Source organism: Cydia pomonella, chromosome 24 (genome assembly GCF_033807575.1).
Source record: "Cydia pomonella isolate Wapato2018A chromosome 24, ilCydPomo1, whole genome shotgun sequence".
Classification (NCBI taxonomy): Eukaryota; Metazoa; Arthropoda; class Insecta; order Lepidoptera; family Tortricidae; genus Cydia; species Cydia pomonella.
This window is the reverse complement of record NC_084726.1, coordinates 7,261,513-7,283,238: the sequence shown is the minus strand read 5'-3', so window position 1 is coordinate 7,283,238 and position 21,726 is coordinate 7,261,513. Positions and strand designations below refer to the sequence as shown.

Below are 21,726 nucleotides of genomic sequence, written 5' to 3'. Positions count from 1 at the left end.
GAACATACAAACACACAGTACAGACAGACAGACGCGGCGGGGCTTTTAGTGATATACATACAAGCTTTATTCTACAATATCGAATGCCATGTGAAAATTAATAGATAATGAAGTTCATAGTTCATGACTTCTTTTTTTAAATATGCGCTATCATTCCATTCAGTTAATACGTGGAGATGTAGGCATACCAAAGTTATGCGTTTTTTAACTCTATCTCAACTACATAGGGTTGAAACTAGTATAGTTATCTGTGAGCCAGCGTGCACAATCACTTTAATTGGACGTAATATGCCCAATTGTGAGTCGTTCAGGAATCCTATCGTGATGTCAACTAGACTAGAAGTTTCGTAGACTTTGAACGTTCTGAAAATTGTCTTAGAAGCATTTCAAATGGTCAAAAAGCAAGAGATTAGGTAGTTACTTTGTGTACGTTTTTGATGATCACACTCATTTGAGCACATGTTTATTTACATATATATGTATTTGTTTAACTTTATTGCACAAAACAAAAGGTACAAGGCGGACTTAATGCCTCAAATCACTCTATATCTATCAACCATATAACATAAGTTTGGTTTCAAGTAACATGTAAGACTAAAATGCAGCAGTTTCATACGAAGAACCGAAGCGTTATAATAATGAATATAATAATACCGTAAATGGCCGTTTTATACAATATATTTTGAAAACCTGATTCTTAGAAATCTGGATGTTTTTGTGCTCATTCTACTCAGAATCGTTAGCATTCTCCGTCCTTACATTTCAAAAAAATGTCCCATAATGTCCGTTCCATTACGTCACGATTTAGTGTGGGAAAAAAATTAACTTGTATGTTCGTGGCCTAGTGGAAACCACAATTTCCTCAAAGGTTAACTGGAAGAGATCCCATACAGGGATAAGTTCGCCTTTGTTGTATTTATTTCTATGTACAATAAAGTATATACATACATTTCCATACAAATTTTTGGGTCATTTATTTATCATCAAGATTAAAATATGCTAGCGATTCCGAGTTAAAAAAATCTAAAAAACCAGGATCAATCAGGATCAACCAGGATCAAACCAGGAACAATCAGGTCCTCAATATATTTTTTTGCTAAATCGCGAAGCGTCTGGTTGACGTAACTGATAACCGAGCTGGCGGCTTCTTCACACAACGTATCACTATTGCGATACAACGAGGAAATGCTGCCAGCATCCTTGGTACAATGCCTTAAGGTAGATTTAAACTAGTTATAATAATCCTCTGTATATATCCATTATTGTTACTGTATATTGCACATTGACTGTTACTAGTGTTACTGATACATACATACTTGATTGTTACTGTACATTGGTGTTTCTGTATATTGTTATTGTACATAAATACGTTAAATTAAAAAAAAAAGCTCAAATAGATAAGTATTTTCCACATAGTTTCAGATTTAGTGTGTACCTAGTGATTTCCATTGAAAACACCGCCTACAATATGAGACAGGATTATTTTGAAACTCTTGTACGGTCACGTCTGAAAATATCGATACGAAAAAAGTGACAAAAATATGTATACACGACTTTATTGCTCATATATTAAGGTAGTGTATACATATTTTTGGCATATTTTACGTACCGACATTTTCAGACGTGACTGTACCTTATAGGTACATTTTTGGTTGACAGCATTAAGCAACAAGTTTTGCAGTAGGTACATAATGACTAACAGGTTAGAAGATTCAGCACTTCCACGTACAGTTAAAATGGCGCAAAACAAATATGCACATTACATTTCTATAGATCACTACTATATTCGCAACACGAAAATACGTTTATAAGATTATTTCACTGTCGTACAACAAATAGAAGTGATTAAAAAAAACAATCGTCACTTATTTAAAATGCACCAGCACTATTGCTTATTATTTAACTTTGAACCATTTCACAAAGGTAATAGAGTCGATAAAGACTTGTCACGTTGTATACACGTTTGTCACGAGTGCTATGCGCGAAGCGACTGACCATTATCTTATCAGGGCGATATGCTTTGTGACCGGGTTAGGTGTGCTGTATCGATTCGCGAGTAATGGAAATAATGAAGCATAAGACAAAGAAGTTCTAGATACGATGATATATTTTCTTCAAAAAGTTTTTTCCTGCTCGTCGACTCGACTGTAATGGTTAAATTAAGATTTCGTATACCTAACTATAATTGCGTACTTTTCATGTATGGGCTCTCAACTCGATTATAATATTCATTTCGATACGCTGTACTCAACTATAAAAAAATGACCAATCACGTGCCGCCGTGCTCTCATAGAAAAGACTAAACGGGCGACTAGTCGCGCGTTTTTGTCTACTGAAATACTTACCAATTTTCATTAATTATTTTGGTTTTGTAGTAAAAAAGTATTATTATTATTACGTTTTGTAGTAAAAAAAGTATTATTTTATATGACTCGTAGAAAAAGTATTATATACAATAGTGATATAATCAAGCTTTTCAATATCATACCTTACTTAGGCAACTCAGCAAGCTTCGAAAAGCTCTCTATTATATCACGATTGTATAACATACTATTTAAGCATTTTCAAGCACTTAGATATAAAAAAGATAATCGAAACTTAACAAATGAATGAAAATAGTGACGTGACTTTTCGTAGCATCTGTCTTTTCGTTTGCGTTTGTCGATTTACGATTGTTATCTTGGCCTTCGGTTACCACAAAATAGACACCATACAGGGACATATATCGTTGTTACTACTATATACTTACTCAAACTCACATATAATATACGTATATAATATATAGATACGAGGTTGAGTAAGTATAGTGCCGATATAGGGAGCGTGCATGAACTGTAGGAGGCAGCACAGGAGCCGTCAGATTTTTGACGCGAGGCGTAAATGTGATGTTTATTGTTCTGATGTAGCCCACAAGATGGCAGAACCTACTATGCACAAGAAAACACGTGACGTGTAAATGTACATGTTTTGGTTCCGATTCAGGCCACAAGATGGCAGACCCTCCAACGCGCACGGTCCCTATACTAATTTTCAAATTAACGGCGATGGCGTGGCGGTCCATAGATATTAATGAAATTGAAAATATGTTAGATCAAAAGGATAGACTAAATAGTGGACTTTTTGACGAAAAATCGGGCGCCTGATATCCAAATGTTTTTTTTTGTCGGAGTTTATTGGAGTTTACTTACGATTTTCATACATGTATAAAGGAAATAAAATCAAACCTTACGTAACGTTATGTTTTGTGCGCAACTTATCTTGCGCATCCCCTAGCATCAGCTGCGTGGAAACTATTTATTCAATGTCAACAATTAACAGTTATTATCAATTATGACTGTACTTATCGAATATATTATTATGATCAATTTGCGGAGTTTCGACCTAAAATTGTATGATGTATTAATGTATGTATTTATATTTTATAATGTGTGTTATAATGTATTTTATTTTATAATCGTTCGTAAGGAGCAAGCACGCACACCTTTTATTGTTATTTATCGATAAGGATAAGACTGGACGATATTTAACCTCTAATCGCGTACAATCTTTTACTTATATTGTCTGTATAAGGTTGATTGTAGGTGCATTGTAACATTATTTATTTTTTCTACTCGTCGACTGTAATGGTTGAATTAAGATTTCGTATACCAAACTATAATAACGTACTTTTCATGTATGGGCTGTCACTCAACCATAAGATTCATTTCGATACGCTGTAATCAACTGTAAAAAAAATGACCAATCACGTGCCGTTGCGCTCCCATAGAAAAAGATTAAAGAGGCGCTGGGCGCGGGGCGGGTGTCGCGCGTTTGTCTACTGAGATACAATTTTCATTAATTATTTAGGTTTTATAGTAAAAAAAGCATTATTTTAGATGACTCGTAGAAAAAGTATTGTATACAATAGAGATATAATCAAGCTTTTCAATCTCGTACCTCACTTAGGCAACTCAGCAAGCTTCGTTGCCTAAACACGGTACTCGACTGAAAAGCTCTCTATTATATCACCATTGTATAAAACACTATTGTAGTGTAAATGACTTACCTTTCATCATAGACGTTGCTCATATTCATACTATCATCCACAAGACTGTCAACGTAAGTCTTGTCGACCTCGATGCCTTGACAGTCGTTGTCAAAAGACTTGGACTGCTCGTTGCGCGTGCGCTGGTCCCATAGCTTCTTCGTCTCGTCTTGCACTCGCCGTTTCAGTTCTGATATCTTCTCTCGCTCGTTCTCTATTACTTGGCAACCTGTGGAAAATAATTGATATTTACTTACGTTTAAAATAAACATACAACTTACGCTGCAGAATTGCTTGGCCACAATATGAATGAAGTTCATATTCTATTATATTCTACTATAAATCGTGTTATAAAATGATTGTCACAGTGACTCGAGCCAATGTGAGGGTATTATTTTATTTTGTTTTAGGAGCATTCCATAAGTTGTCTTGTACAAACGTATTTCATTTCGTATTAGGTGCACTTCAACGTTTCAAGTTGATGATTACTTTACTGAGCATTTTTTTACATACATTGTGACAGAAAATAAAAACTCCTACAAGCCCCCCCCCCCCCCCCCCACACACACATTAGCGACTCCCGAGGGTCGTCTAGTCAACTCTGGCTGCTCGGCGCAATGTGGGCGTAACTGCGCAGCGACGCCATTTTCCATAGCGCTGACTAGACGCAGATCTTCAGAAAATTCGCTTTTGTATGGAACAGTGGTAGACAATTTCATGAAATGCTCCTTCATTAGAAAACCAGCAACCTAGTTGTCCAAGTAAAGTAATGATAATAACATCGCATACTCGTATACTAAATCACACTTTTATTTTGCTCTTCCATTCGAGAAAGTTTATAGTTGTTATCTCTAGAACAATCGAAAAAAAAACATTAAAAAAGCGATTACGACATACCTTGCTCTTCTAGCATCTCCATTCTCTTCCTCTCGATCTCCATCAAGCTATCTAAAGTTCTCTTCCCCAAAGAGTTCATGTCCGTATCACTCGACAATATAGGAGCATCCATCGTAACCTTCGATATCCTATCTATATCATCTTGCGACGGGATCTTCCCTGAATCTGATATTCTATTAAACTCTCTAACATTAGGTTCATCTCCACAACTCTTTCTATGGAAAACTTTATTATTTCTATCTTCAAATGGCTTCTGATCTTCATCTTCCTCTTTTATATCATCTTCTTTCATTAATTTATCAGGCGATAACGATTTTGCTTTCACGTATTTATTATCAAAACTAGCTTTCGCGTTTTTAACGTATCTATTTTTTGGTTCTTCGTCTTTTATTTCTACTTTTACGTCTTTAGTTTTCTTCCCGAAAGAGTCTTTTTTAATAATTTTACCCAAAGCTGCAAACGTCGGGATTTTAGATGACGATGCACTTTTGACAGGACCGTTTTTGTTTTTACCTTTGGAATGTCTCAAGCTATTAAACCTATCTAAAGAAACATCATTTTCAATAGTATCATTATTGTAAAACATGTTCTCATTCAAACTCTGCGACATAATGTCGACCTTTTCTTTCTTTTTGTCTTTACTCTTTCTTTTTAATGAATCGAAATTCCGTTCCCAAAATCCTTTCTTCTCTTTAGAAGTTGAAGACTTAGACGGACTTTCGTTATCGTCATCTGCGACGTCGCAAACTCGTCGTTCGATGTCTACAATCATGGATTGTGACATTTGATCGATAGAGTTAAATTTATCTTTTAGTTGGTTAGTGTGTTCTTCGAATTGTGTGACTTTCACGTCTAGATCGTCACTGTCACTGCTTTGAGGAGAATAACCGAATTCTCCTGATTTAGCTCTGGTTTGGTCTGTATAAAAAGCGCTATCTGGTGATTGTGTTCTTTCTAGCTCATTTAATTTAGCTACAATAGGTTTCAATTCTTTTTCTACAGTTTGTACCTTACCAGTCAGACCTTCAACTTCATTGAGTAGTCTTACATACTCTGCTTGTAGTATTTTAGTTTCATCTAAAGCCGAAGTAAGATTACTATTGGCTTCGGATTTGAGTGTTAGTATTCTTGTTTTTTGCGCTTCTATTTTCTTTGTCAGTTGAATTATTTCGTTTTGTAAGTCCTCTCGGTTTGCTAGTCTGTAACAAAATATAATGATTAAGATTAGTAGAAAGATATTTGGCAAAACGCTATATGGAATAAAAACGAAGTTTTAGCAAATATTAAGCCAGATTGAGATCTGGCTCAATGTTTGCTAAAACGAATTAAAGGTTAGTTTTCAAGTAAATTGTATTTCTACAGTGCAAAAAAATAAACTGTCTTTATCTTGAAATGTTTAAAAATTACAAATATTCATAATTTAATATTACATTCAGAGGCTCTAAATAAATTACTTTTTTATACTAATGCAGAGGCTAACAAGCTTACGACCGACGTTCGCGACGTAAGCGGACGTACTAATCTTACTAAAAATAGCTCGGAGAACATAAACTCAAACATGCGCGTTTTCCCAGATATTAAACCCATCTAGATCGATTTTTCGCCCCCGAAAACCCCCATAATCAATCAATCATAAGCAAATTTCATCGAAATCGTTAGACCCGTATAAGATATACACGGTGTTTTTTTTTTCACTCCGTTAATTTCGGGGTATCGCTCAGTACATATAAGAAAACTAAATGGCATATTTAATTTTCATTTTTTAATGTAATTAATAACGTTGTTGTAAACTCATACTAAACACTAATCAATATGTATACATGCCCTAACACGCTACAAGTGTACACGCTCGTAGGGGCCTTAACAGATAAAAAGAAATCATTGATTATCTCCAAAATGGAGAAGGATTTAAGCTGAGGAATGCACCCTTGAAATTAACGGACTTGAAAAAACACCGTGTATACAAAGTTGTAGGCTTAGGCTCGTTAAGACAACTTTTGAGGATCCACACCGCATTTCCAATAAATGGCACTCTATTTATCACCACTATTGCTATGGAATAAGGTTGAAGTTCGCAACTAAGCCGGTTATCAGTGTGTGAGCGACGCTCCGGAGTGTGAGCGTCCCAATATTTTCCAGTCCACGGCACACTTACAAGCAATGAGCGGAATTCTTCATAGCAAAAATCAAACTGTCAGAGGGATTGACCTAACTGTTTTATCGACTTATCGATAAATATTTGTCACTTAACGAAACACAGGTGTCCCTAATTAGCTGACCGCCACTATATTTTGGTATAATAGTAAAGAATAAAACAGAAAATACTTTTATGATGTAAATGAACGTAACATTTAGAGCAATATATTGTGGAAGAATCTTCTTTGAAACTGAAATAAGAATCTTTCTGTATCCATTTTTTTATTGTTTTCTTTTAGGATTAACCATTTTAGTAACACGGCACGGAAATCACTCATGAAAACTCAAGTGACATAAATGACATATGTGACGCTGACATGATTTACTTTAATACATGCAGAGATGCAAATTGCTTATCAAAGAGGTCAAATGTTACAGAATAATCTTTTAAGTTGATTATGGATACCTAATGCGATATTATTCCGTAACATCGATAAGTCGATAAAACAGTTAGGTCAATCCCTCTGACAGTTTGATTTTTGCTATGAAGAATTCCGCTCATTGCTTACAAGTTTTAAATTGAATCTCGGATAACCTATTCGAAATACATGGATAACACTGTCAACGGCGCACTAGTTTCGGAACTAGAACTTGACAGTTCACTTACAATTCAGACTCCTCCTCCAAATGCTGGAATTCCAGGTCTTCGAATATCTTGGTCTCGTTATCTAAAATATCCTGCGCGTTCTGAAGCTCTTCAACCGTCGCTCCGTTGTCCAGATCCTTCTTAATCCTATAAAAATATATTTATGTAACAAACCTTTTCGCTAGCCATTTGTGACTGCGGCCGACAAAACGTCCCACTTCGTCACTTGCCATAAGGACGAGATTTGCTTGTAATCTTTATACAAGAGACAAAGTGGGACGTTTTGCCGTCTGCGGTCACATTTACTAAACTTTGTTTGTTATTAAAATAAAAACATTTAACCAAGTAAGTACAATTTCTTCAACACGGTTCGCTTATGTTTTAGCAATATATAAAATCATACCTAATAAAGGTAATATAACACATCATGACATCACTGACACGACACGCAAAACAACTTATAACTTACGTTCGTAATACTTTATTTGATATAACTGAATTATATTATTTATTGATATAAAGAAATAAAGGTAAGTAGGTAAGACGGGCCAATGCAGTCGGCCTTTCTGGGTACTCTACCGAGCGACCACGACTTAGGGCTATTTCTTATTTAATAATTGGGTACTTGACACATTTTGAATATTATAACAAAATTTAGTTGAATTGATAGAAAATGAGCCATATATTATAAAAAAAGTGGAATTTAAAAATATATAATAAGATCATAAAAAAATACAAGGGTCCAAAGTCTAAAAAAAAAACTATTTTGTCTTTCAAATATAGAAAAGAAAATGGTACCATTCGATTCCTTACATTTTATTGAAAAATAAATTGTATGACAACTATACACATAAACGCAATATTTCAGGGTCAAAATGGCAATTTCCTTGATCTTCCATACATTTAGCACAGACTTATGTGATGTGACGTCACATCACATTATCATTTTGTTAGAGGCGTTTCAATCGTCGAGTGCGAGCATCAGACTTTAACTCTCATTTCTGACCTTTTTGTTGCTTAAATGCCATGAGTCCTATATAGACATTTGATCCTCGGGAAAATCAAGATCGTTTGACATTATTTACAAAAAAACTGTCAAGTAGCCAATTATAATTATATGAAATACATAATTAAATTAACGTAGCCGTATATATTATACTTAAGTAACATTATTTGCATATGATTGGGTCAATTCTAAATAAGTTTTTGAAGTGAAAACTTCTAGCGGCGCTGTGCACTTTTTGTGATGGGGAAAAAATGTTAAACTCGCGACAGGTCACGTGACCGACAGATTCGTCAGATTGAAAATTCGTAGGACGGACACGTGACCTGATCGAAAAACTATTACAATTTCATTGAAGCCAGGAGACCGCAATAAATGAATATTGTATTTTACCACATAAATGACCAATGATAATGCTGTACTTCATAATGTTACTATATGTGAATACCTTGTAATACCGTGGTTGGCATTCAATAAATGATATGATGATAGTACTTTTATTCTGATAATTAAAGCAATTTGTGCAAAATTATTCCCTAACCATTGCAAAATTTCAAAAATGCACAACGTGAATTTTCAAGTTTTCTGCCGGCACTCACAGAGTGCAACCCGTTGTTTTTTCTACTCGTCGACTGTAATGGTTGAATTATGATTTCGTATACCAAACTGTAATTGCGTACTTTCATGTATGGGCTTCCAACTCAACTATATAATCTCTTTCGATACGTTGTAGTCGCTTATAAAAAAATTGACTAATCACGTGCCGCCGCGCTCCCATAGAAAGGGGGACGGGCGGACGGCGGGGGCTCGCGCGTTTATGCCTACTTAGATACTTACCAATTTTCACTATTTTTCATCACACTTGCTCGAAAAAGATCTTATTTCATGCAGGTGTACTGAAGGACAAAGGCCTATATTGTTCCCGGGGGAGTTATGGATTGTGAAAAAAAAAGCTATAACTTCCTAGGGAGTTATAGCTTTTTCTTTTAATTCTGTTACTAATTCATACGAATTATAAGTTTACTTTTAAAATAATGACGTTTATAATTTAATATTTTTGTTTATGTATAAAATTATTTAATTCGATTAATTTAACAGCCGCAATTTAAAATATTTTTACATAATTTCCAATCGTGGCTGAATGCCGAATGGGTCTGTGCCTTCGATACCTTACCTGTCAAGAAAATACAAAATGGCGGACGAATGTATGATATGTCACCGTATTTAAGAATTATTTCGCTTAAAATTTAGTTTTTTTCACAAGTATGATGAAAAATATTGTGTGTAACTCCGGGGGTAAGAATATTGCAAACTCGGGTTTTTAATTCCCTCCAGCCTGCAGCTGTCGGGAATTCCCACCCTCGTATCCAAAATTTCACTTATCCCCCTCGTTGCACAATGTACTATAATAGGCGGGTCCACAAAGAGCGAGCGAGCGAGCACGTACGTGCGAGGTACATGAAAAGTACGCAATTATATAGTTTGTCAAAAGGCTATCTCATTTCAAACATAGACAGAGGGAGTCACACTATCTTTGTCTTACACTAGTACTAGCATCCAAAAGAAAAGGAAGAGTATAGTTTTTATTGTTCTTATTTACTGACAAATTGGTTTGACCAACTATAGTTTGGTATACGAAATCTTAATTCAACCATTACAGTCGACGAGTAGAAAAAATACTATTGTTCCGCCTTCTGTCAACACATTACACAAAAATGTACTTATACATAACACTTACCATTCAACCTTCATAGTAGCTATATCGACCCTCTCTTTCAACTCTTTCTGTCTCGCCTCCTGCTTCTCTTTCAATTGTTTTATTTCTTCCTCTATCTTTTTCGCATTTTCCGCGAGCTCCATCTTCTTCTTCTGTTCTATGTTCAATATGGCGATTTCTGAGTCGTATTCACCTTTTATTAGGGCTTTCTCCATTTCGAGCTAAAATTAATTAATTAGGTTTTATATTGATATATTAATTAGTTTTATAATATCGATCCCTGCGGTCTAATGATTATTTGACTAAATTGGGCAAGACGCATTTAGTTAATTGGCAAGGGTTAATTTATTCCTGATAGATATATTAATAATGTACCTACTATTAACAATTAATTAATTGTGCTAAGTAATGACATTGAGGGGTTTATAGATAAGTATGGCGTTATTTATAAATGCATTATAAGCCTAAACTATCTATGAATCGTTTGTGTTTCTCTGTCATTTTGACTTATGTATTTGTACGAAAGGGATAAAAAATAATTTAACTAATTCGTGCTCGTAAAGTTTTATGAATGATTTTTGATTTTTAATATTTAATACATATAATGCTTTTTCACAAAGGCTTTATAATAATCGTACAAAATACCTATTTTTATAATAGGCTAATCTAGTTTTCATAAAACAGGCTTATACAAATATATAAACCGTGAAGTGTTGTGACTTACCTCTCTCAAAATATCGTCTTCCTGTGACCTTATTTCAGACATCTTACATTTCAGTTCATGTATCTTAGTCACTAGCTTCTTTCTCTCTTCTTTAAGATTATGACATTTACTTTTCAAATCCGACATATTCACGTCCAAATTACTGTCGATAGAATCAGCTTCAACGTCTATCTGTTTCAAACCTTCCTGTATTTGTCGTATCATCTTCTCCCTCTTATTCTGTTCTAGATCTTTCTCGAACTCTTCTAGCTCTGGTATATCTGCCATTAGCTCATTTTTAACGTCGTCGAAACTTTGATTCTTTGTTAAAGTGTTTTCATTCACGAATACTTCGTCAGGTTCAGAATTGTTTGAGTTTTGTCGCTGTATATCGTCCTTTTCTGTAACTATGGTTGAATGTCGTTGTTCAATATCGTTAGTTACATCAGCATCGTCTATCATAGGTATATCTTCTTCTAAACTTAGTTGTTTTTCAATTCCAGCGAATTTGTCATTTACTTTACTTTCTGTATTTTCATTAACTTCATTATGAGTATTATTAGGGATGTTAAAATTAGGTTTTTTCGAGTTGTCAACAGGCGGTGGTGTAGGGAAGATGAAGTATTGAGGCGATGGGATGGGATTTTTGTGAGCGAAAGTGGTCTTTATTCTCGTTCTAGGGCTTTGAGAATTAGGCGATTTTGGCTTGAGGTTACCTCGGTTGTAGTACACGTTTTCGTATGGGCTACCTGAAAATTTAATAAAGTTTTAATAACAACTAATGTGTGAATTCACCCAGAGTACTCGTCAGATATATCTGATATTGTAGAAATACTGCTCAAATAGTTTCTAATTGAGTTTGAATTGCTTATGTTAGTCGATACAAGGTTTTACATAATTGACATGATAAGTTATTGGTCGTCTCCTTCTCGCTTTGTATTTTACCATTATAACAGTAACTCTACAGTTGACCTCAAATATGTGTTGCAACAAGGCAAAAGGTAAACAATACATCTTCGCAAAAGCGAATTGAAAGAAGTCAGAAGTACCAAGCGACGCCGCACACTAAATTGAACCATAAACATATAGGTAAACGGTTTAATTTGAAGAATGTGGCAGTAGTCTTAATGCTGTCGGGACACTTTACCGTTCTATTGAACGATGCAACGGCTTTGAAATTAAACGCATTGTTGTATAATTTCCTTTAGCCCAGTATTGTGTAGTAGATTTCATACTTACCTATAGGCGAATTAACCTTATCCAGCTTTCTAATGAGCACAGGACTGGACAGTTCGTCCTCAAACACTGGTATTCCGATCTCGTCCATACGGCCTCGATGCTCTATAGTTACTTCGGGTGTTAATGGTTCTATGTTTTCGTAGCTGGAAACGTTTCTTTGGGCAGGTAGGGATTGAGACATGTTCTTGTTCTGACTAGTTTCGAATCTGAAACATTGATAATATTTAATATAACAGATTTTCTTACAGTTAAATTTACCGCATCTCATTTATATGTAACCGTCCCATTTTGTCGCTTGCCATAAGGACGCCTTAACAGGTTATTCGTATAAAGATATAAGCAAATCTTGTCCTTATGGCAAGCGACAAAGTGAAACATTTTGCCGGCCGCGGTCACATATTATTTTATTTGACACAAGTATTCGCTCTATGCATTAGAAGGTTGTCAAGAATGTATTTAAATAAATAAATATTACAGGACATTATTACACAAATTGACTAAGTCAGGAACAAATATCCATGCTCATCACACGAATAAATGCCCTTACCAGGATTTGAACCAGGGACCATCGGTTTCGTAGGCAGGGTCACTGGGTAGTGACCCTGCCTGGGTAGTGGGTACTAGGCCAAACCAATCGTCAAAACGTAACGTATTTCACTAAATTATATAGATACTCTCTTTAGGTCGGTACGTATTTTTAAACTAAATAAAATTAAATTTCTAAGGTTTTATTACCTTCCGCGCCTACAATTGACTTCTTATTGATCTATAATGACTTCATCGATTCGAATCCAGATTTTGTTACTTTCCCTCGATAGACAAAAAATACGAATATTGATCTAAAACGCACTTTAAAAATGTGTTAACAATTTATGCACAAAAGTTAAAATATGAAAAATGCTTCTAAAAAAACGCAACTTTATTTTTAAGGGAACTAATATATTTGTTTCTTGTTAATTGGATTGATTGGATGAGAACCTCGAGATTGGAAAGAAATATTGATTTTATTCTGTTTTTAGTATTTGTTGTTATAGCGGCAACAGAAATACATAATCTGTAGAAATTTCAACTGGCTAACTATCACGCTTCATCAACTATCCTGGTGACAGACGGACGGACGGACGGACAGCGGAGTCTCAGTAATAGGGTCCCGTTTGACCCATTGGGTACGGAACTCTAAAAACGTAATATCCGCGGTCCAGAGCACGCACATCCATCTCGCTTAAGCTCAGTGGGTGTGAGAAGAACAGGTACCTACGGGGCCTTAGCCTTACTTACAGGATCTCCTACTTATTTAATGTTTTTTTTTTTACTTAAGTAATTTACTTACTTGTAATAACCTTCACTGGTCTGTACAAAGTTAGGGTTGTTCAAAGCGACGCTTCTTGGTAGAGATCCATTTGTGATGATTTTGTTGTGGGGCCGTTTTTCTGTAGGCGTTATGGGTATACCTGAAATGAAACATATGAGGGTTAAATAAAATAAAATACAGTATGTAAATCCAATACGGGAGATAAATTAAACCAGATATATAATTTATCCCTGTAATAATTAATTAAGTCTGGTTGACGTAACTGGTGACCGAAGAGCTGGTGGCTTCCTCGCACAACGTATCAGTATTGCGATACAGCGAGGAAATGCCGCCAGCATCCTTGGTACAATACCTCAACGGCCTATTTTAGATATAAGCTAGTTATAGTAATCATCTGTATATATCCAATATTGTTATTGTAAATAAATAAAAAATTATTACTTAACAAAAAATAATTAAGAAGTTTTTTAAAGTTACACTTAATTATGCCCCCGGAATAAATTTTTGAAAATTTACTGAGCAGCAATGTACTGCAAACATTACTATACGAGAGATGACATGACATTACGAGCTTTTAATAGTAACTGCCAACAAGCGTTGACAGTTACTTTAATAAGCCGAATTTTTTTGTATGGTTGATATTTTCATTGTATTTCTAAGCAACGTTTATTTCAATATACTTCTTGGGGCCTTATGCTAACCACCGTTTAAATATTCGCCCGCATTTAATTTACACAATGTATAAATTGGTCAGAATCTCGTAATTAGGGTGTCCATATTTTACTAAAACAATGGTGATGAATGATGATGATGATTTAAGCAATCCATCTTTGTGTGTATGTAACTTATCCGTCGTAATTAATAAAAAAAGTAGTGAGTCGTTGCATGAGGTGTGATCAACTCGATTTTGTGGCCAATAGGGCACTATTTATATTTGGCCTCCTGCAGTGGACTGTTAAACAGCAGGACAAAAGCAGGGCGTCTGTCCAAAATTTAATTTATTAGTTATGTTTAATATTTCAATATTTTTTTTTATACTAAGTCGATGGCAAACAAGCATACGGCCGCCTGATGGTAAGCAGCCTCCAGAGGAGTTACATGCCGACCCTAACCCCCCCCCCCCCCTCGTTGAGCTCTGGCAACCTTACTCACCGGCAGGAACACAACACTATGAGTAGGGTCTAATGTTATTTGGCTGCGGTTATCTGTAAGGTGGAGGTACTTCCCCAGTTGGGCTCTGCTATAGATCTGGAATGACATCCGCTGTGCTGTGCCTTACTACACAAATCGAATTACATTCACAATGCCCATACCTCTCTTTTGGCCGCAGTTTAAGGACGTACCCGGGTCCAAATAAATTAATAAATATTGAATCGATTTCTAAAAAGGGGGGTCTCCCCATCCTAGCATAAAAATAAAAACTAAACCGCATCCCGCGGTTTAGTTTTTAGGTACTATTTCAGTTATAATTTGGAAATTAATTAAGTAATTCATCGACCGCCTCTAAAGAGATGTTAACCTTATTTCTTTTCTTTGAAATTAAAAGGCAATGAACGAACAGTAATTTACCTGACGCGATCTGCCTCTCGTACTCTGCGCACATGTTGAGGATTTCTTCCAAACGTGCTGTTTCTGCCTCTTTCTGCTCTTCTTCTTTTATCCTATCCTGGTATGCCTGGAACAATATATATAGGTGATTGAAAGAATAAATTTGCCTACGCAATAAGTTGCCTACATCTTTCGCGGCTACACGAGTTTCTGATGTGTCCCACAAATAAAGCTGTCTATTCTGCACCCAGTTAGTTGAATATTTGAGGAATGGATATATAAATCGAAGTCGTTAAAACACTGATGTGAATCCGCACGATACTCGACGGTCAAACAGCCAAAATATATGAAACAGGCAATATTTTTTGCGCCATTTCTGGGTTGGTCCCATAGTGAAAGTTGCTCAGTATGACCTATATATTCATCCCGTAAATTATTGCAGGTGACTAAATAAACAGAATGTATAGCGATGTCCTGCTCGTACACGACTTAGTTTCTTGCCAGTCCCAGATTGGGATATCCTCCTACAATTTAGGAGGGATTTAAATCTTCTCGGGTCAGAGGTGTAGGGTTAGAGCCGGCGTAGCTCTATTTGACGTTCATAAGCTCATTGTAATATGCCTACTTGGAAAATAAACTATCTTTATGTAAAAAGTACCGCGTTTATGAATAAGGCTATTAGTATATACGAACATCTATTTAAAATAAATATATATCCATGCCATATAACAAATTTGTATAATATGAGCCGAATTAATTAAAAATACAAACCTATCAAGCGGAAAGTTAGTGATTCTAACGATTAGTTACTTACCATACCGCAAAACAATTTATCAATCTTCTTAATAATGCTATTATAAATTTCATTTCTAATATAAAACTGATTGTAACTATTACACTTCATATCATTCCCAACAATAAACACATTCTCATTGCCGATTTTTATTTCCGCCATCTTCTTCAAAATAATATCTTTCAATTCATCGTAAGATTCTTTAATTTGAGTTTCAAGCTTGATTATTTTGCCGTCCATGGAGTTTTCGTGGTCTTTAGTTTCTTTTATATAATGGTTCGTCAAAATGGTATTAATAGTTTTATATATTTTGATGTCGTTTCGTAGTTTGGTAACGATTTCGAGTTTGTCGTTTACCGCATTCGTTATATCGATTATTTTATCGAATTTCTCTACTTCAGATTTCTTGTCGATTGTCAGCTTTAGCTCCTTTAAAGCTAGAGTATTTTTCTTTAAATTTCTTACGAATAGCTTCACTAGTTGCTTCTGTGACAATCTTTTTTGAGACGCGGTCATTTTGGAGTCCAAAGTGATGTGTTCTTCGTATCTTGATTGTAATTTTCGTTAAAGTATTTTCTTATTAATTGATTATGACAACAGAAAGGTTGTCTAACGACCAAAGGTTGGTAAACGTGCTAATTTCAGTAACTTGATATGCTCAATTAATTTTAATAGTACCGAATATAGGCACTTTTTCCATATTGGCGAAAATAATTCCTCTAATTTCAATTATTGAAATAAACGATACGTTCTCACGCACTTTCGTTTCCGCGTGATATCTTTTTGGAAGTTAATATATATCAGAAGAATAGATATTAAAAGTCTATTGACGATTAATTTCGATCGTCATAAATGTCATAATCAGACATAGAATCCGTGGGGCAAAATTGTTTGACAAGTAGGGAGTTCCTGTATCAATAAACTCGACTATCGATGCTAGTTCTATATACTAGTGATCACTCAAGGGTTTGCTTGTAAAGATACGTTTTTATTAAGAGTAATAATAATAATTAAATAATAACTCAATGTACTCTTCTTCGTTTTTAAGACAAGACAAGACAATTTTACAATTTTACTCATCCCAATTTTTTTCTTCGTGAATGTCCCATTTACTATTGTTAAAGTAAACGACCCGAATTTGCTCCATATTTTCGGGTATTAAGCGTCTAAAATTAAGGGAGTAAAATTATAAAATTGTCTTGTCTTGTCTTAAAAACGAAGAAGAGTACATTGAGTTATTATTAAATATTTTTTTTACTCTTAATATAAAATATATTTTTACAAGCAAACCCTTGAGTGATCACTAGTATATAAAACTAACATCGATAGTTGAGTTTATCGATACAGGAACTCCCTACTTGTCAAACAATTTTGCCCCACGGATTCCTATGTCTGGTCATAATCTTATAAAAATTACAAATCACAACACAACACCACTCAGCAGCACTCTCAGTAAAAACTGTTCCGAATCCGAATGAGACGAAATCTATCTGACATTGGTCACAGTATTATATTTCGAACACTCTTGTTTTTAGTCTTGTACCATCCTATGCACAATTAATTGAATATTTAAGACTTTATATCAACGTGATAAGGTCTAATATTAGGCGACATAATCGTGTTGTTGATGTATCAGATGACAATCGTTTGAGAATGTGTTATTTCCGACATGAATTAACGATTGTTCTTTATTACGTATTGTTTTAAAAGTTAAACAATTATTAATTTGGCAAGTTATATTATTGATGAGATGTTTATTTACGGTTAACTTTAAATAATATTTCTTTAATATCACTTCAGACAATTAATTAATACTTATTTAACACCATCAATACTGTTCTATGTATTCATCGCTACTATACACACTTACAAACACTAACCAAACTTTTATACTTTCACTATTTTTATTGGTTTTACTTCTGATATTTGTCTAGTGAGTGGTGCTAGTGTAGCAATTTTACATTTTGAACGGTATCAACGTTTTTAACTTCGCATTTCAATTTCTTATTCACTTTTCTATATTTCCTTTAACTATTTGCACACAAGTCTTGACTGGATCTATCGAGAATGAAGATCGTTTTAGTCGTTATATGATAACTACGATTGATTTTACACTAATTTAGAGCACATACACTTTAAGACTGATTTTGCAACTTTATCCGATTTTTACTATATTTTCTAGAATTCACGCACAAGGTTACGTCTTCTGACACGTTTGTCGCATTGAATTCTGCAATACATTATCTTACAGGTAAGCCATTATCGCTGATAACATTGTTTCCTTAATTTAAGGTTTATTAATGTAATCAGCAGGTAAGTATTTAAATAGCGTATTTATAATGTAATATTATCATGAGATAATGATAGTAGTTTTTAGCGATTGCCTCATTCACAGATGTTAGTAAATTGAAATCAAATTGCTTCAATATTTATTATAGTAATTGTATTGATGATCAGATTTTCGTTTTCATACAGTAAGAAAAGAAATATACATTTAATACCTTTTTCATCACACTTGCTCGAAAAAGATCTTATTTCATGCACGTGTACTGAAGGACAAAGGGCTATTTTGTTCCCGCGGGAGTTATGGATTGTGAAATAACAGCTATAACTCCCCAGGGAGTTATAACTTTTCTTTTAAATTATGTCACTTATTCATACAAACCAAGTAGCATAAATGAGTTTTACTTTTAAAATACTGACATTTATAATATAATATTTTTGTTTATGTTTAAAATTATTTAATTTAATAGCCGTTTAAAATATTTTTACATAATTTTCAACTGTGGCTGAATGCCGAATAGGTCTGTGCCTTCGATGCTTAACATCTCAAGAAATTACAAAATTCTTTCGCTTAAAATTTAGTTTTTTCTTCGCAAGTGTGATGAAAAACATTGTGTGTAACTCCGGGGGTAAAAATATTGCAAACTCGGGTCTTTAATCCCCTCAAGCTTGCGGCTGTCGGGAATTACCACCCTCGTATCCAAAATTTCACTTACCCCCCTCGTTGCACAATGTACTATAGTTCTATTTTAAGTAAGTATGTAAATATTCTTTATTGCACCAATAATTATACTTTTTACATACATGTAAAACTACAAATAAATGTTAAAGGAAAATAAAACCAGGTAACAACAGGCGGCCAGGGGGGTCAAGCGGCAAGCAGCAGACCTATTCGGCATTCACCCACGATTGTAAAGTATGTAAAAATATTTTAAACGGTTGTTAAATAATTATATACATACACAAAAATATTAAATCGTAAACGTCAGATTTTAAAAGTAAAACTCTTATTTTTTTCACAATCCATAACTCTCGCGGGAACAAAATAGGCCTTTGTCCTTCAGTACACCTGCATGAAATAAGGTCTTTTTCGAGCAAGTGTGATGAAAAATAATTAATCTCTTCTGAGGCCAAGAGAGCGCTGCCAGACTTGTTCAAGTTTTGAACGGACAAGCTAACTTTTAAGAAATGCCGCCTGTGAATAACTCAAAGTAATAAACATTGTGTGTTTTAAAGTTTATTATGTAAGTAATGTAATTACATTAATTACGTATGCTATACGCCAATCGTTTTACCGGAACCGAAACCGGAATAGACCCAACAAGGCCTAGTTTCCCCTCTGGTTTGCAACGTCAGTTCAGTTGGCAGTCGCTTTAGTAATAACTATAGTGCCTGTATTAAATCTTGGGATGAGGAGATCTCAGGTTCCGTGAGCCGATGAAGAGAATATGATGAGTGTAGTATCTGCTATTTCTCATCTAATAATATCCCTAAATAATTAACAAATGTTTAAAGTTACAAAATAGTGTTTGAGCAAATATGGAGTCATTTTCGTTTGGGATACAAAGGTAACAGATGAGATGTGTTATGACTGGTAAATGAACAAAAACGATTCAATTTACGCTACTTTTTCGAGCGAGCGCAAAGCGCAAGCAAAGGGTCTCTGTTTGAGATTGGGCTATGTCTATAAACTTTCGTACATATATCCAGACGTTTTTTTCTCAATCAACTCTTGTGAAATCTTGTAAGTATGATCGATAATAATATTGTTTTTTTTTGTCAGTATTTTTTAAGAGAGTATGTCAGGTCTCAGACTCATCTTTAAATGGATTCTTTTTTCTTCTTCCTCGCGTTGTCCCGGCATTTTGCCACGGCTCATGGGAGCCTGGGGTCCGCTTGACAACTAATCCCAAGATTTGGCGTAGGCACTAGTTTTTACAAAAGCGACTGCCATCTGAACTTCCAACCCAGAGGGTAAACTAGGCCTTGTTGGGATTAGTCCGGTTTCCACACGATGTTTTCCTTCACCGAAAAGCGACTGCTAATATAAAGTGATATTTCGTACGTAAGTTTCGAAAAACTCATTGGTACGAGCCGGGGTTTGAACCCGCGACCTCCGGATTGCAAGTCGCACGCTCTTACCGCTAGGCCACCAGCAACTTTAAATGGATTAAAATGATTAAATACCAATTTTAACTTCTTTTGTTATTTATGTACGTTTCTTAATTAACCCAAAAACAATCTTAATTTATTAAAGCCGTGGTAACCGAGTGGATTCGACGTCCGACTTTCAATCCTGCGGGTTTAAATCCTGGCTCGTACCAATTAGTTTTTCAGGACTTATGTACGGAATATCATTTGATATTTATCACTAGCTTTTCGGTGAAAGAAAACATCGCATACATCCGCGAAAAAATTCAAAGGTGTATGCGAAGTGAAGACCCCAAACCGCATTGAGCCAGCGTGGGGACTATGGCCCAAACCCGCTCACGAATGAGAGGAGACCTGTGCCCAGCAGTGGGACGTATATAGGCTGAATTATTCTCACTCAAACAAATAACGTTTATTTAAAAATCTCAAAAACATTGAATGCATTTTTCCCTTTGGTTTAATTTAATTCAGCTAAATACATAATACCTATATGTCCATAGTTTGCTTTATAATTATGTTAGTCGCCACTTACTTTTCACTTATGTGTTTCCAATGTTTCGTGCACTATTCGTATTTTTCACTACAACAATGAATCACTAAAACCAAAAAGCACTTCAATCATCACGGATGCGATTGAAAACAATCTTATCACAATTACACTAAGTTCAAAGTCAATTATTAAAATATTAACTCTATTTCTTAAAAAAATTCAAAATGCATGAGTCTACTTTCCCTAAAACGAGAGAAGCGAATGACTTATAATCTCCTTAATCATGTATTTCATAAAAATACTTAGCAAACTAAAGTATTTACTTCACATTATCCTGCTAATTCAAAATCAACTCTACCTGTCGTAAAATAAAAACGATATTATATTTGATAGAGATTGGATAGAAGATAATCTGATAGTGTTTTGTTTATAAGCGATTAACATTGTTTGGAAATGTAGGGCAGAGATAAGATGGTAATGGGCTTTTGAGAAATATTGCTATGAAAATTGGTTCAGGCGTTTGAGATACGACTATTTTTTTATTTTAGTTGAGTTATTATTCCTTAAATTAACACTGATAGTGTGAATCGTACAGGAGAGTATTATTACTATGACTGACTGAATTTTATTTTTTACCTACGACGCAAAAACAGCGGTGTTATTAATTTGACGCCAATGTCTACCTGTGGCATCGTAGCTCTAAAACGGATGGACCGATTTCGATGCGCTTTTTTTAAGGTGAAAGCTGGTTTCCTTGTGGTGGTTCTTAGCTATGTTGGATAAA

The 21,726-nt window shown here is 34.8% G+C and overlaps 1 protein-coding gene across 3 annotated transcripts in view; it reads right to left on the bottom strand.

The window, feature by feature from the left end:
• The window catches only part of LOC133530838 (repetitive organellar protein), a 112,576-nt gene that overhangs the window by 21,814 nt on the left and 69,036 nt on the right, over nt 1-21,726 (bottom strand). For 2 of the 3 annotated variants that reach the window (XM_061868892.1, XM_061868893.1), the window contains 8 exons: nt 15,247-15,352; nt 13,696-13,816; nt 12,366-12,571; nt 11,148-11,875; nt 10,445-10,644; nt 7,725-7,850; nt 4,922-6,120; nt 4,046-4,253 (listed from right to left, as the gene is read on the bottom strand). In XM_061868892.1, coding sequence (XP_061724876.1) covers nt 4,046-4,253; nt 4,922-6,120; nt 7,725-7,850; nt 10,445-10,644; nt 11,148-11,875; nt 12,366-12,571; nt 13,696-13,816; nt 15,247-15,352 — 2,894 coding nt within the window. Of the gene's footprint in view, nt 1-4,045; nt 4,254-4,921; nt 6,121-7,724; nt 7,851-10,444; nt 10,645-11,147; nt 11,876-12,365; nt 12,572-13,695; nt 13,817-15,246; nt 15,353-16,039; nt 16,698-21,726 lie in introns of those variants that run through there. The other variant, XM_061868894.1, reaches the window with a different exon arrangement.